The following is a 16,329-nucleotide window of genomic DNA, read 5'->3' as shown; positions in this document are numbered from 1 at the left end:
AGCACAATAACATATTCAGCAAAATATTGCCTAATTATCGTTATCGATAAAATCCCACAGGATAAAGCTCAAATCATAAATTAAAGTCCAACACTGCACACTTTTAGTATTCACACACTACCTAAACTTTTTATACTATATTATAAATGCAATACAGTTATGCATAAGTATGCAAATTGGGATACGCCTAATAATCAGAATTAAAAACACACAACTTAAATATTGGGTAAAATAGACCATTTTAATTTGAATTAATTTAATGCTTTTTTTAGTATTGCATAAAATATAAGCATATTTATAATCAGTATTTATATTCACTGAGCTTGTTGCAATGAAAAAAGATGCATGTGATGCTGCTTTAGAATTTAAGACAGGCCTGTGTTTTGAAACCGCCTCTGTGTCGCAGTGTGAGGGTCATGTGACACTCATTGAACTTTTGTGACTCGTGTTATTAGGCCAATGACCCGATTCTGGGACCAAGAGGAGAACTGGACTGTTTTGAGCTGTGAAAATGTGATTGAGAAACAAAACCAGTGTTTGTGTTTGTTGTACGATCATATTCACAGAGATCTCACACATTTGAATGGTGTGTGTGTGTGTGTGTGTGTGTGATGTTTTTGTTTATTGTTGTCCATTATCAGACTATAGGTCATGTTTACAGATCTGGGTTGACGATATTGATTTCTCGATTTTTTTTTTAAAATTGATTCTCATTTTGATTCTGAAATCCCAAGAATCGATCTTTTAGTCCAGAGATGACCAAATGCCATATCACAAGACAAAAACTTTTCAAAAAAAAAAAAAAGTGTTTTATTTTTGCATTGTAAAATAACAAACAAAAAAATCTATTTGAAGTGAATTTTTAAAAAGTAAAAAAAAAAAAAAAAAAAAAAATGAATATTTTTGTTTAATTATTTAACAAAGTATTTAATAATTTAAAAATTATTAAAAAATTGCACACATTTTAATATAATGTAGGTATACTTAATGCAGCATTTAGTTTAATTTTTGTCCCTTTGTATTAAACAGTTGGGCTGAACAAATACAACATTTTGTATTAAAAATGTGGTCTTTTTTATTTTGTGCCATTTCTTAGTTGATGCATGCACAAAAACAAAACATTATTTTTTAGTGCTATGTTGTATGTTTGAATAAATCTGTCTTGAAATCATTTTTTATGACAGCCACAGTTTAAATGCTGTGCATTGTAAAATGTAGAAACATAATTATGTCAGTAAAAAGACTTCCATATGTGCGATTTAAATATTTGTATACAACTCATTGTCTGATTGTTGTTTATTGTTATATCTAAAAAATAAATAATTAAGTTTAATTTTAATCTTTAATATTATACCATTATTATATGTACTGATAGGGTTTGCTGTATAGTTTAATTCAATTCAATTCAAGTTTATTTGTATAGCGCTTTTTACAATACAAATCGTTGCAAAGCAGCTCTACAGGAATTTAAGTTTCCACAATATATTTATATATTGCAGAACCTTAATATATTTAACTTATGGGAAAATTTGGTAATTTTAGTTTACAGCTTTAGATCAACATTTTTTCCTGATGATCGGATTATTTCAGGTCTACAAAACCCCTTTCAATACAGTTGATCGAAATTGTAGTTGGATTGATTGAGGTGTTTACATGAAGGCCTTTCAGTCTGATTGATCCATCAGTCTGATTATTGCATGTATACTCAACACAAAAACACACAGAGAGAGGCCAGTGGGTCAGGTGTGAGTTTATCAGTCACATGCACAGGACAGAAGAACATTTAGTTCCGTTCTGACCCAAATTCATGCTGTCCTGTCTAACAGCACCATTAAAACATTTCATTCTAACTATTTTAGTTAGATTTTCATTTCCATCCCAATTTGAGTACTTATGCATTATTTCATAGTATTTATAATAAAGAATAAATGGTGCAAGTAGTGTTAAAAAAATAAAAACCCTAATACAAATGCCAAAAGCACATAACTAAATTACTAACAATTAAAATAAAATTTAATTATAAGTAAAGCATGTAGGGCTGCAACAACTAATCGATAAAATCGATTATTATCGATTATGAAAATCATCGACAACGATTCTCATTATCGATTAATCGGGTCTGCCCACAGTGCACGTCCAACTTCAGCTGGTTAGTCAAATTACGGCACTGAATAATGCATTTCTATGGACAAAATGCATCTAAAAATAGTGGAGGAAACAGAATGAGATTCTGCCGGAGAAGCACGTGATCCAAGCTGCCCAAAACATGATAATTCTTTATTTTAAGCTTTAAGTTAATGCATAAGAGTAATGGCTTGCCCTGTCAGGCGCTTTGACAGATGCGTGTGCGTCCTCAGCGCAAAAACGTTCAGTTTACGGTCATATCCTTATCTATAAATGCCACAAATTCACGCGAGCATTTCCATTTTTGCATAAAGGTCCGTCCTGACAGTCTGTGTTAAGTTTAAAATACCGAATGAGCGCCGGCGCGGCGGGCGCGCGCAAGCGCGTCAGGCGGAGGGAGACAATTAATAGGCTTTTCAGCGCAAACATATCCACTGTGCTGAATTGTCTGTTGTTGAAAGTTAATTTAAGGTTTAAAATAAATTAAAATATTTTATGAGAGTAGGAACTTTAAAGGGATAACAGCGTGTAATTGTCTGTCTGAATATAAACATGAGACGCTCCATAACGGCCTTTTACAGGATAAAGAAATGACGAGGTGACTGTGATCAAAGTAGTTCCTGCAGAACATTACTCTTACCTGTTGGTTAACACTGAGTTTGTGTTTTTATTCCTCTTTATTATTATCTTTATTATTTTAATGGTTTAAACTATATTCAATTTTTACAATGCTTAACAAATTTATGTAAGTTTTTTAACGATGTGTTTATGTAAGGTTTGTGCCACTGCTGCTCTAAAGTAACAGTATTGGTGATAACCAAAATCATTTTTCAGCTTTCTGTACTGGTTAGTACTCCAATATGTGTAAGCTCTTTAGTAACAGTAGTAGGCTATTTTTAATGCTATAATATCATTATTGCTGTTATCTATGAAAGAAAACCAGAGCACTTTTTTTTTTTTGTATTTTTTATTTGAGTATTTTTTTTCCGCGATACCCAATTGCAGTCAAAAAGTACATAAACAATACCAGCAAGAATGCAAGCTGTTATGAGGACATTTTTTATTATTATGTCCAATACATGACAATAACATTTTTAAATTTAAACAAATTTTTGACAAATTTCTAAAATATGTTTTCTCTTTATTATGATAAGTGGTCTAATAAATTAAGCACTGTATGTTTTCATAGCATTCAGTTGTCACGTTTGTTTGAAGGACATTGGGCAGAATGTGGAATAGTGTTTTTTTTGGTCAATATTTTGTTAATCCGATTAATCGATTAATCGAAAGAATAATCGGCCAACTAATCGATTATCAAAATAATCGTTAGTTGCAGCCCTAAAAGCATGACTACATGACTGTATTGTTACTTTATTGCTTAAATGCCTTAAATATTTGCTATATTTTACCTATAAATCTCTCTGCATACTTGTGCATTATTTTATGGTATTTTATAATATAGGAAAAAAATAGAGCAAGGTGTGTTAAAAAATTATTAATGAAAATGACAAAAGTGCCTAACAGAGTACTAAAAAAAATTAAAATAAAAAACAAAAGTTAAATTAAAATATTAATAAAGGCCAGGATGAATAGTGCAAGTAGTATGTAAAAAAAAAAAAAAAAAAATCTTCTATCTATTTATCATCTTTTCAAATTATATTCTAATTAAAAGTGGTATATTTCACGCAATATTTAAGTTTTGTATTTTTGTTGGTATTGTAGGTATCTCAAGTTCCGTTCTTACACAATATTATTTTATGGTATTTTTATATAATTATGTTATATTATATAGGAAACATTATGCAAAAGTGTATTCAAAAAACTAATAAAACCAACAGAATGGCATAACTAAATTACTAAAATAAAAAAATATTAAATTAATATTAAATGTATTGTTACTTTAAGCAATCGCTAACTTAAATATTTCAATTCTAATGATCTTTTCTATAAAAAGGTGACTTCGCCTATCTAAGCGCTGATCTCCATATTTAGAAAATTAATCTGGTTCCAGAATACCTCTTCTGCAGGGTGAATGCATGTGGGCGCTCGACTCAACGAAACGCCGCTAAAACCAATAAATGTTGATTTAAATTGCTAAGCGTTGGTGAGGTGTTTTTGTTCGACGTGTTCAAAGGGAAGATGACACACTGCTCATCCTCCCACACTTTCCTGACGCGCAGCACCTGCCCTCGGGGAGCCTATAAATCCATACCGCATCCTCACTATTTAGACCGCACAGATCATTAACTGACCCTCTAGGTAGTGCACGTTCTGGCCAGCAGACGCCATTAGAGGATATCCTGTGTAGTTTGCTGTACGGGGATCCAAATTAGCATCTATTTTGGGCGAGTGACTGTTTGTGTGCTCTCTCTCTCTCCGGATGATGGTAACCCTGAGCAGGCGAATCAGGGCGATCTCATTCATTCATAACTCACAGTGGGCCGCTTCACAGGGACTCGCCTGCTGTGTGATTGACTCACTGTTTTGTACTTCAGGCTCAATACATAAACTCATCTGATCATGCAAATGATGCCCTGGTGGTTTTCTTTCTAGTGCTCAGCTGCAGATTAGACCATGACGTTTTTAAGCATTTACCTGCTGATCTGAACTCGTCCTTATTGGATTGTGACAGGTCCCACGGGATGTTTTGGTGCTTTTACTGTTGTGTCCACTACTGTGGCAGCTGTAGAGATGTTCTGTATTATCAGAAAGAGCTGTGATCAAACGTACGGCTGTGTGATTTACTATTTTGTATGTTATATTGATCATGGACCCTTTGACAGACTGTTTCCACAGTTATTAACATTGTAAATGTAGGAAGTTTTTTATGTTTTCGTATTGTTATAACAAATTTAGCACCTTTCTCTCTTTTGACCAAATGTAAACAATCTCTTAATTTATTTTTCTCTTTTGGAAAGAGAAAATACAAATACACTTTCACCATTATAACCCCACTTTGTGGATATAGTGAAATATTTTGAACGTTATTTTTTACTTTGTGTTTATGTTAAATTATGTTTGGTCCATGCATTGAGATCAATTTATCATCAAAAGCTGCCTAATAGTGGTCAAACTATATATTTCCAAGACCGATATATCGGCCGATATTTTTCTTTTTTTTTTCTTTTTTTTATCAGCATCGGCCAATAATTCAATATTTTTGTTTGGCCTATATATCAACGGGTATTTGTAATTCCTTAATTATTGGCATTGACAATATTTATTTTTTCTGTTTGGCCAATATGCTGACCGATATTTGCCTTTTTTTATTTTTTATTAACAGGATCGGAAAATATTTATTTCTGTTTGGCTGATATATCGGCCGATATTTGGCATTTTTAAATTATCAGCATTGGCCAATAATTTTTTGTTTGTTTGTTTGGCCGATATGCTGACCAATATTTGGCTTTTTTTTTTTTTTTTTATATAACATCGGCCATTAAGTTTTTCTGTTTGATGTATTGGCTGATATTTGTCTTTTTTGTTTTAGTGCATGGGGCAATCATTTTGTCCTGTTTGGCTGATATGTCGGCCAATATTTTATTTTGACTTTTCTTTTGAAAGCACTGCGAATGTCAGAACCTGAGGTCACGAAGCTCCCGTTTTCTGTTTTCATTATTTTATCGTCTCGATTTAACAATTCTGACTAATAAATTATTATGCAGAACTCTTAAACGGAAAAACTATATGCGAAAAAGCATTAGGCCTAAAGCATTTTATTTTATATTATATTATATTATTAGTAACAGGAAGGCAAACACTATAATACGTTCACATCTAAAGCAAAATGTGCATTTCATTTAAACAATAATAAGTTGCACTAAAAAGCATGAAGTTGTTATTGAAAAGTGTTTGTTTGGTGAAGTGGAGTTTAGTTGTTTTCATGCACAGCTCGTCATTTAGAATTGGATTGAATAGAAATGAAGTGTGTCACAGGTGTGTGTGAAATATTTTACAGCAGCTGTGAATGTCTCATCCAATCAGAATTTAGTTTTATGATGTTAGTTTAAATGTTTTATGTAATTGTTTTTTTGTTTTGTTTTTTACAGTGATTCAGTCATTTGATATGAATCATCTGATCTGCTTTGAATCTACAAAAGATCCAAATAAGAAGACAATGATCAAATTAGATGAAGCACCTTTCAGTTATGGGTTGTAGGCATTTTCATTTGTGTCAAATTAAATTTCATCTTATTCCCGTCTCTATTTCCAGTTTAAGACATTCATACCTTAAATGAGTGTAATCAGGTTCTGAACGGCTCGTGTAGGCGAGGTACGGTGTAGATTGGATGCTGATGAGTCGTTTTGGAGTGAGTGTTTTATGAACACATCTGCCCGACTGCTGACTGCAGATAAGAGCGTTTGAACACAATAAGACTGAATTGGTTGCAAGCGCGGGAACAGTTGAGTGCTCAGTCATTTCTAACCGCACAAACCGACCACAGCTTGCTCAAGCAGAATGAAAGCGTTGTTTAACACACACACACTGTTGCTCAACAAGAGGCTATGTCACACTTTGCACACACTGAACACACACTGAGCTTTGTGTCTGCTTACCTACATGAAAACACTGCAGGTTTTCATGCCACACACAACCACATTCGTGTCTGATTCGTTCATTTTAGTTGTGTGCTCAGATTACTGAAGCCCTAATGAACGTATTTGGACACTGATGTTGCACTTAATATTTTGCATAAAGAAGAGGAAAAATATTTTTTAAGACCAATAAGACTAACACTTGCAATTAGTATGATTAGTTAACATTACTTATATGCATTAGCTAATGTGAACTAATTTATATGTGTGTATATATATAGAGAGAGAGAGATAGAGAGAGCATTTATTAAACTTTAATGTTAGATGGTAGTTACTAAAATATGATTGTTCATTATTAGTAGGGGATAGGCTTTTTCGATTAGTTTAGCTTGATGTACTAAAATAACTAAAACTAAAACATAAAAAATTAGTAAAAACTATATACATATTTTTTTTTTTTAAATGGCAAAAACACAAAACTTTACAAAAACTTTTACTAAAATGGAAAAATGCCAAATATAAAAATGGAAATAAATTCAAAATAATAAACTATATCTCATGTTGTGTGTGTGTGTGTGTGTGTGTGTGTGTGTGTGTGTGTGTGTGTGTGTGTGTGTGTGTGTGTGTGTGTGTGTGTGTGTGCGCGTATATGTATTAGAGGATGACACGGGAGTGGATTCTGAAACCTCTCCCGTCCCACTCCCACAAAAAAACTGGGGGAAAATCCCGTCCCGTTTCACTCCCGAAAGAATGACTCCCATTCCCTCCCACTCCCGTGTTGTTGTTTTTTGTTTTTTTTGGCCAAAATCTGTCTGTTACAGTAAAAAAATATAGTACAGATCACAGAGCCCACCAAAATGTAGTTTTTTGTTATTATATTGAACTGAAAGCCAGCTTTGCACAGTGTGCATTGCACACATTAAATTTCATGTAAATCATCCATGCTAACACACACGTTTTCTATTTGAAATTTATTTTATTTATTTTTTTAATTTGAAAGTATATATTTCACTCTCTATAGATATATTTTTCAAACACAGAGTTTCGAAGTTTCTGGCTCAAGCTCACAGAGACCTAAAGCGCATCCTGTTTGCTTTAAAGCGCAACGTTTCGTTGTTATTCTGAGTGCACACAAATAAACGTAGAGTCTTTACAGATTCGAAAGATGTATTAGGCTACTTTCATCTGTATGACCAAAAATTACAGAGATTTTAAGAGCAAGTGAGCGCACCGGCGCCTGTCCTGCAGCGAGCGCGCTATTCAGCTTCCACTCTCCACACAAACACTTCAATAGCACACATTTCTCTAGGTTAACATCATATTGAGTGGCCATGTAAAGTTGCTACTACATACATCTTTCAGATGGAAAGCCATATTTGAGGTCGATGAATGATAGGTGAGCGTTTGGATGTCCTGCGTGAGTGTCTTACCACAGACCAGCCGTTAACAATCTGTCCGTTACGCACTGTACCATTCACTTAACCAAAGCAAACAGGAGGAGAGCATAAACAGACAGGGCAACTAGAATTGAGTTCAGAATTAAAATATACAGTTTATAGTTTATTTATATAAAAGGTATATTTGTGTATAAAGCTGGGTATCATTACTATTCCCGGTCCTGCCCACTCCCAATGACATTTTTTTCCTGTCCCGTCCCAATCATGTGATTCGTAGCGATTTTGTCCATCCCGCGAAAAATTGTCAGCCTCTAATATGTATGTGTGTGTGTGTGTGTCTGTGTGTATATGTGTATATATCTATATAGGGCTGGGCAATTTTCTGGATTTTATCGATTCAAATTTAATATTGTGTTATGATTTTATTTTTTAGAAATCAAGGAATCAAAATTTTTTTTGTTTTTTGTTTTCAGTTTAATGTTCATATTTTTATGGCTTTACTTTTATTTATTTATTTTTAACTATTCTTAGGATAATAGTCCTGCACTGAAAACAACTTTCACTCAGAAATTGCTAGTAAATATTACAAAGAATCTGCAAGTGCTATATACTTGCTTTGTAAAATCATTTTAATAGTGTTGTTTAATAGTTTTAAATCATTTTGTAATATTTATCAGTAATTTGCATGACTTTTGGTGTATGCAGTCTAGTTTGTCAATACATTGAAATAAGGAAGAACCCTTCAGATGGTTTCAGAGAGCAGCAGCGGTGGTGATGAGGGTCTCTGTCGTCTCATGAGCACATGAATGAGCTAGGGGTGTAAGAAAATATCGATACACGTGAGTATCGCGATATTTTGTTTGGCGATACTGTATCGATTCTCAAAAACGGAATATCGATATTTAAAAAAATAAATCATACAGGATTCATGGCAGTATGTGTTTCGTTTTGAGTTCATATCCCGATCGCTAGAGAGCAGTCTTCATCTCTGAACTTAAACAGTGACAGGAAATACTAGCATCAGGGCACGCCACTAATGTTAGTGTTAATATAGTTCGCTGCAAGTAATGGAGGATGATAGAATTGTTCCAGTTCTCTTTTCGGTGTACAAAGATGAAGTGTGGAGTCATTTGGGCTTTTGTGGTAATGTCCGCCCCGGGACCGCGGCGCGAGCGCCACCTCTGTTCCGTCGCTTGCCGCGTCCCGTGTTGAAGAGCCTTTACGCGGGGCGCGGCGGGCGGTAGAGTCACTGCGCGGCTGCAGCTTTCTCTCGTGTTGGGGGTGTATTGTGTATTGGTGCTCGCGTCGCGGTCTCGGAGATTCCACGCGGAACATAAATACAAACTGAAAAACCTGTGAAATCCGAGTTGAAAGGTTCTGAGAATGTGCAACATCTGTATTTACTTTATTGTTTTACAATTGTTTTGTTTTCTTTAGGAATCCTGCAAGCACTTTATTTTTCATTGATACTAAGCAGATGTCATTTTTTATTCAGATCAAAATGCTATGATATTGTATATTACAATTGTAAACTTAAACTGTGAACCTTTAAAGCAGGGTCTAAAAATATATATGGTCTTTTTTATAAAAATGCATTTTATACATACATTTAACTAAAGAATCATGCAAGCACTTGAATATTTCCCCCTTGACTCGTCCTGCATAAAAAGTGGTTCAATAATGTTGTATGTTATAGGGACTGATTATTGCAAATGCAGATCCCAGTGTGTTCTGGTTAAACAATTTTTATTTATTTATTTATTGCTAAAGTTTGTATATTGTGGTGTGCTCTTAATGACAGCTTTCCTAATAATATATCCTATTCCTAAAATAAGAAATAGCCCAATATATCGCCTTGCTTACAGTATCGCAATATATCGTATAGCAACCCCTGTATCGTGATACGTATCGTATCGCCAGATTCTTGCCAATACACAGCCCTAGAATGAGCTGCAGCTGAAGCGTCTTCCGTTCTCTCAGGCAGGCATGTCAAGAGACGCCTCTGGGGAGGCGAGTGGGCCGCGTCGACGTCACTGCACTATTTCTGCATTCAGCCGCTTTTCTTGCTCTCTGCTGCTCCTAATCTCTCTCTCTTCCTCCGGTGAGAAAATACAGGCTAGCCTTTTCAGGAAAGGGACGCCTCCGCTGGAATCACCCCCCGGGACGCTGGCGGAGACGTTTGTTTGAATGAAAGGGTTTTGAGGGTTCGAGTCTCATTTGTGACGTTTAGACTGGAGTTGAAGACACACTTGAAGGAAATGCAGATGCGTGTTAATCAGTGACTTCTTCAGCTGCGTTTCTAGGAGTTGATTATGTTTAGCTCCTTGTGTGACGAGGATTTCTCCCATCGTTCCCCACGTCTGTCCCGCTCTCGTGTGACTCACTGTGGCCCAGTTTTTCTTCAAACCTTCTTCACCTGCTGCAAAACCACGAATATGGTGTTTCCCGCAGAAATCTCATGAATGAATGTGTGACTGGGTTTCACTTCAAAGTTATTTTAGTATTATTGTGATAACACTTTACAATAAGGTTCATTAGTTAACAACATTAGTAAACATGAACTAAGAACGAACAATACTTCTACAGCATTTATTAATCTTAGTTCATGTTCATTTCAGCATTTACTAATGCATTATTAAAATCACAAGTTGTGTTTGTTAACATTAGTTAATGCACTGTGAACTAACATGAATAATCAATGAACAACTGTATTTTCATCAACAAAGATTAATAAATAGTGTAATAAATGCACTGTTCATTGTTTGTTCATGTTAGTTAATACATTAAGTAATATTAATAAATGACACCTTATTCTAAAGTGTTACCATTATTATTTTGAATCTATATATATATATATATTATATTATTTCTAGTTAACTAAAACCATAAATAAAATACATGTTAACTGAAATAAAATTCAAAATGTAATAAAATAGATGGTTTCCGAGGCAACATTTCTCATTTTTATTTAGATTTAACGACGTACTAAAATAACTGAAAGTGAAATAAAAATGATAGATATAACTAGTTGAAATACAAAAGTAATCTGTTAACAACAAGAGAGACTGATAATGAAATAAAATAGGAAAGGCAGAAATAGCGGAAGGATTTTAAGAACGAGGCAGGTGAGTAGTGCACATTAAAGTGAGACGGGTCCATCTATCAGGTAGTGTAGATTGAGCTTTGAGTTCAGCCTGACTCAATAATAAAAATTCTCATTAGAATTGACAGTGAAACACACATGCGGCTCTGTTTCTTCTGTTCTTCATGTGAGAGATCAGTGTAGATGACAGGACGTAGTGATGGTGAACGAGTAATTTGATTGGTTGTTGTTAGAGGATGTTCTGTCTGAGCTGTTAAACCGGGTCTGAGTTTAAACCGGTTTAGTGTCGCTTTAATCGGATCTGTTTGGAGAAGCCAAGAGGTCGTGTGGAAGTTGTTTCAGGGCTGAAATCTTTCTGAGATTATTGCTAGCATGTTTCTACACTTACCTGAGGAAGTTTAGCATTGTTTGTAGTACAGACAGACATGCAGGATTTAAACATGCTTAAAATAATGCAAGGTTTGCCTGTCTAGAAGCGTCTGCTGCTCTAAATGAAGCTTCTGCATCCAAATGTGAAGCTCATGAAACGTCCAGCTCATGTTTCAATATATAATTCATGTATATAATTCAAATAGTCCCATTTGATGAAGTAATTAAAATCATTCCTTTTTTCCATTTTTCAATATTTTTTAAATATATTTAGTTTTATGTTTTTATAAAATCATTTTATATTTTATTTTAATAAAATTTTTAAAGTATATATATATATATATATATATATATATATATATATATATATATATATATATATATATATATATATAATTTATTTATTTAAATCAGTATAAATTAAATTCAATACAACACACTATGATGTTATACTTTTAAAATAAAGTAAAATGTTATTTTTTGCATCACATTAATTAAAAAGTATGATAAAAATTTCTTAATTGCCATTAAAAAAAAATCTAAAATATCTTCATGCAAAATATTTTTTCTTTTGAAATGCTCTTGATAATTTGAAATTATTCTTTCTAGACACAAAATTTGGTCAAATTTATATGAGTTTGATAAAGCGCGTACTACTATGATGTATACTCTAATTGAAATTGTATACTTGCATTTTTATAATTTGTATTTATTTATTTTTTTGCATTACAGTAATTAAGGTTTGCTGTGAACATGTCATGACAATAATGTCACAATGCATAAAAGGTCATAATGGTCAAATTTATCTTTCACAAAAGTTTCCTGATGCAAAATCCTATTATTTTTCTCTGAAATGTTCTTGTGTGTGTTTGTGAGCTTGTCCTCCGTGTCTGGTCACGGTTTCGTCGGATCTGTTCAGATGGACGAGCTCTGGATTCATGAGCTGAGAATGCTGGGATGTTTTCCACATCTTCATCAACATTCCAGTGTGCAAATATCCATGTTATGCAAGACACGACCGCACTTCGATCTGGCCTTGGTTCCCATCGCATTACAGCATTCTGCCAGAATTTGTTCGAGATTCTGTGTGTGTGTGTGTGTGTGTGTGTGTGTATAAAGTGTATAGGATCACAAAATAAACATCATAAAAGCATCCAATCAGGTTATGACGTATGCTTTTGTTCTGAATCTTTAGGTTTGGTGTTAATAATATCAGTGTGAATGCTAAATGTGTCACTTTCTGTTTTTGTCTGAACCAAAATAACTGAATTGCTATTGTGAACACACCCTAATCTGTTCTATAAGACAGCATAAATGGCTGTTGTTTTGATCGGTGCTGAAGCGTGTGCCGTCTGCTGCATCATCAGTGTGCTGGTGTTGTGCTGATCTCCGCTCATGTTAATCTGATTGTGTTTAAATGACTTGTTAATTGACTTCCTGCATTTGCCCAAGATGCCATTTAGAGAAGAACTCCAGACTCAGAAAAAACGTGTCAGGTGATGTGGTCACATGGTGTAAACTCTTCAGGACGTGATTAGTGGTTTGATTCAGTTCAGTTTCGTTCTGGTTCAGTTCAGATGCAAATCAAGTTCACATTAAATGAGAATCAAACACACGTGAACATAGCATGCATGCATTTCTGTATTGTCTTTGCAGAGAGGATATGAAAGCCATATCTATGTATGGATGTGTGTCTATTATGTTTTTTTAACATTGTATTTTTTAAATCAGCATGAATTAAAATCATACTGCAATGATTTATACTTACAGTAATTATCATTTGGGATAAAATATGCCTAATTGCCAATTGAAATAATGTCAGAAATGATCTCTCACGGGAAAATCTTCATGCATAATATAGTTTATTTTTTAAATGTTCTTGACAGTTTTCGTGAGATGCACCTCGGTATCCAGCCAAGTAATGAAAGTCATTCGTTCTAGACACTATTCTAGCTCGGTATGAATAATGAATATGTATATTTTATTGCAGGCTCAGATTGCGTTCCTGCAGGGCGAGAGGAAAGGCCAGGAGAACCTGAAGAAGGATCTGGTGAGACGGATAAAGATGCTGGAATATGCTCTCAAACAGGAGCGGTCAGTAAAACACACACACACACTTTCATCATCCAAACATCATTCATGCGCGTCTGTGTGAACATAGACATTATTTAGCCTGATTGCAGGGAGCGAGATGCGTTTGAGGTTTATTTGATGATGAGTTCCCGCATCCACTCTCATGATGAGTCACGCTCAGCCTCCGTACCGCTCAGATTATACTCGTCCTCTGTAGGGGTGTGCGATATAGACAACAAATTATATCTCAATATTTTCTGTGATTTTATCGATAACGATAATTAGACCGTATTTTGCTGAGTATGTTATTGTGCTGATATCTTAAGGACTGGCATGGACAGCTGCAGTTTTTGATATTCTTCATATTCTGTGTGTTGGGCAGTTCACAGCAGTGACAGAAATTAATATTTTCCAATAAGTTTAAATAGATTTTTACCTTTAATGGGCATTTTTACGTTTAACACTTTTTTTTTTGCTTTTTTTTTTAGTATGCACAATCTTTTGATTCTTACATTTAATCAATCAATTAGTGTAATAAGACATTTGGGTTGTGACCAAGCAAATGAAATCATCTTTGCAGTGCAGAGGAAACACCGAAGCTTCGTCTGAAGAGGTGTTTAGATGTGTTTACACTGTTTAATGCAAGACATGAGTGCATTTAACCTGCAATTACAAATGCATAAATAATGTTTTGATATTAAACAAAAAACGTTGAATACTGATATTTGAAACTTTTTAAAAAAGCAAAGATACTTTAAATGTGAAATTAAAACCGCCAGTAGGTGGCAGCAAGATACTGTTAATAAGTGAGTCATTGCGATTGAACCGAATCATTTAAACAGTTGATTCATTCAGGAGCAAAACAGCTTCATGTTGCTCAGAGATGCAAAACAGTGTTTGGAGTTATTATTGTTGGCAAAATAGTGCAAAAACAGGCAATATTGTGTCTAAAATCTAAGTCTCTTAATATTAACTTCTTGTTTATTGAACTGTTGTGTAAATTCTATATCACATTTATAGTCATGCTGAAAAACGTCACTCTTCGTGTCATATTGATTAACTATATGAAATATAAATATATACATTTTCTGCCCCCATATCTTTAATTTTGTAATCATTTTAAATGCATTTTAACAGACTGAAACATGCAGTGAAAGAAACGCACTGTAAATGTCCTCACCTTCTAATCAGTAATCAAAAATTCTGATCAAAAATTAGCCTTTCCATTACGAAGTGATATTTGACTGATGTACAGGGAATTTAGTTTTTACGTTTGCAATGACATTTTTTTCTAACTTTAAATTCAGAAATGAATTATAAAAATACATATTTATAAGCTTTTTAAAATTTCTAATTAAAACAACAACATAAAAACAAGTAGATAAGAAAAAGTTACAAATCAAATGAAATAAGTATTAAAATAATTTGTGCTACAGAGGTGGCACAGAAGAACACAGTGGCTTGTATGTGTATTTTCAGACGTTTAATGAGACTCAAAGGTGGCATGAGTGCAATTAAATTCATGAATTCATGTTGAGGTTAATGTTTTAAATATAAAATTTAGAATATAGAAATATTAAATGATTTAAATAACACATAAGATACTTTAAAAATGAAACTAAAACTGTCAGTAGGTGGCGGCAAGTTACTGATTTTATCACTGAATCATTCATTCAATTGATTTGTTCGAACGGCTGATTCATTCAGGAACGAAGCAATTGAATCACAGACTCGCTAGATTCGTTTAAAAACGCAGTTCATTCATAAACGAAACACCGCTGTGACTTTGTTTGAAACTATTTTCGTTGTCGAAATAGAGCAAAATCAGGCAATAATGTTATAGTCAGACCATGTAAGTCACTTAATATTAACTTCTTGTTTAATGAACTGTTGTTTTAAATCAACTCCCTCAATAATTATTAAAAGCTGTCACTCATCTTAGTTCATCACGATCTCTCAGAGTTACATTATAATCACCGCAGCTCTCTACACTGCACAGTGAATCTCTTATTTAGACCCTGTCTACACTTAATGAGAGGATATGTCTGTGATGCATTACTCAACGCTGCAAAAGCACCTTGTAAGAACATTAGACATCTTTGAAGCTCCTCTCAGCTCAAACACATGTTAATCGGGTCAGTCGCACTGGTGCTCCTAAATATTTTTTCATAGTCGCACGCAGTAGTTTTCAGTCACACTGTAGAGCCCTGCCTTAAATGAGTGCGTCAGAGCCATTCCTGCGTCAGTAGCTGAGGTTCAGTCCTCATACAGCAGGAAAACACAACCGCTTTCTGCCTGGATCTGATGCTTTTGTCACGTCAAGAAACCGCTTCTTAGTTCTGCTGTTTACAGTTACCAAGCAACAGCACATTAATATTGAGTTCATCTAATGAAGCTCATTTAATCTGAATTTACAGTCAAAACTACCTCTAAAATAATATTAGATTTGCTGTTTTCAGTTTTTTGCTCCTTAAATGCTAGTACTGTAAGTGTTGTTTTGTTAATTCCATTAGTCTATTTCTCAGATTAATTGGACAAAAAAAGTACAATTTAAAAAATAAAATGTTTTATTTAAAATGTGTATATATAATGTGTATGTATGTATATATATATATATATATATTAAAAATAATTTAAAATTAAACAATAATAAAGAGAAAAGGAAAGGGAAGTGGTGTGTGGCAAGTATGGTGACCATACTCTGAATTAGTGCTCTGCATTTAACCC

General features: G+C 33.9%; 1 protein-coding gene across 2 annotated transcripts in view; it reads left to right on the top strand.

Moving 5' to 3' along the window:
* Positions 1-16,329, top strand: part of LOC306855206 (striatin-like) — a 62,092-nt gene that overhangs the window by 14,185 nt on the left and 31,578 nt on the right. For both annotated transcript variants that reach the window (XM_079393701.1, XM_079393700.1), the window contains exon 2: positions 13,520-13,623. In XM_079393701.1, coding sequence (XP_079249827.1) covers positions 13,520-13,623 — 104 coding nt within the window. The remainder of the gene's footprint in view (positions 1-13,519; positions 13,624-16,329) is intronic.

Source organism: Barbus barbus (genome assembly GCF_936440315.1).
Source record: "Barbus barbus genome assembly, chromosome: 35".
Taxonomy (NCBI): Eukaryota; Metazoa; Chordata; class Actinopteri; order Cypriniformes; family Cyprinidae; genus Barbus; species Barbus barbus.
This window is presented reverse-complemented; position numbering and strand designations above follow the sequence as displayed.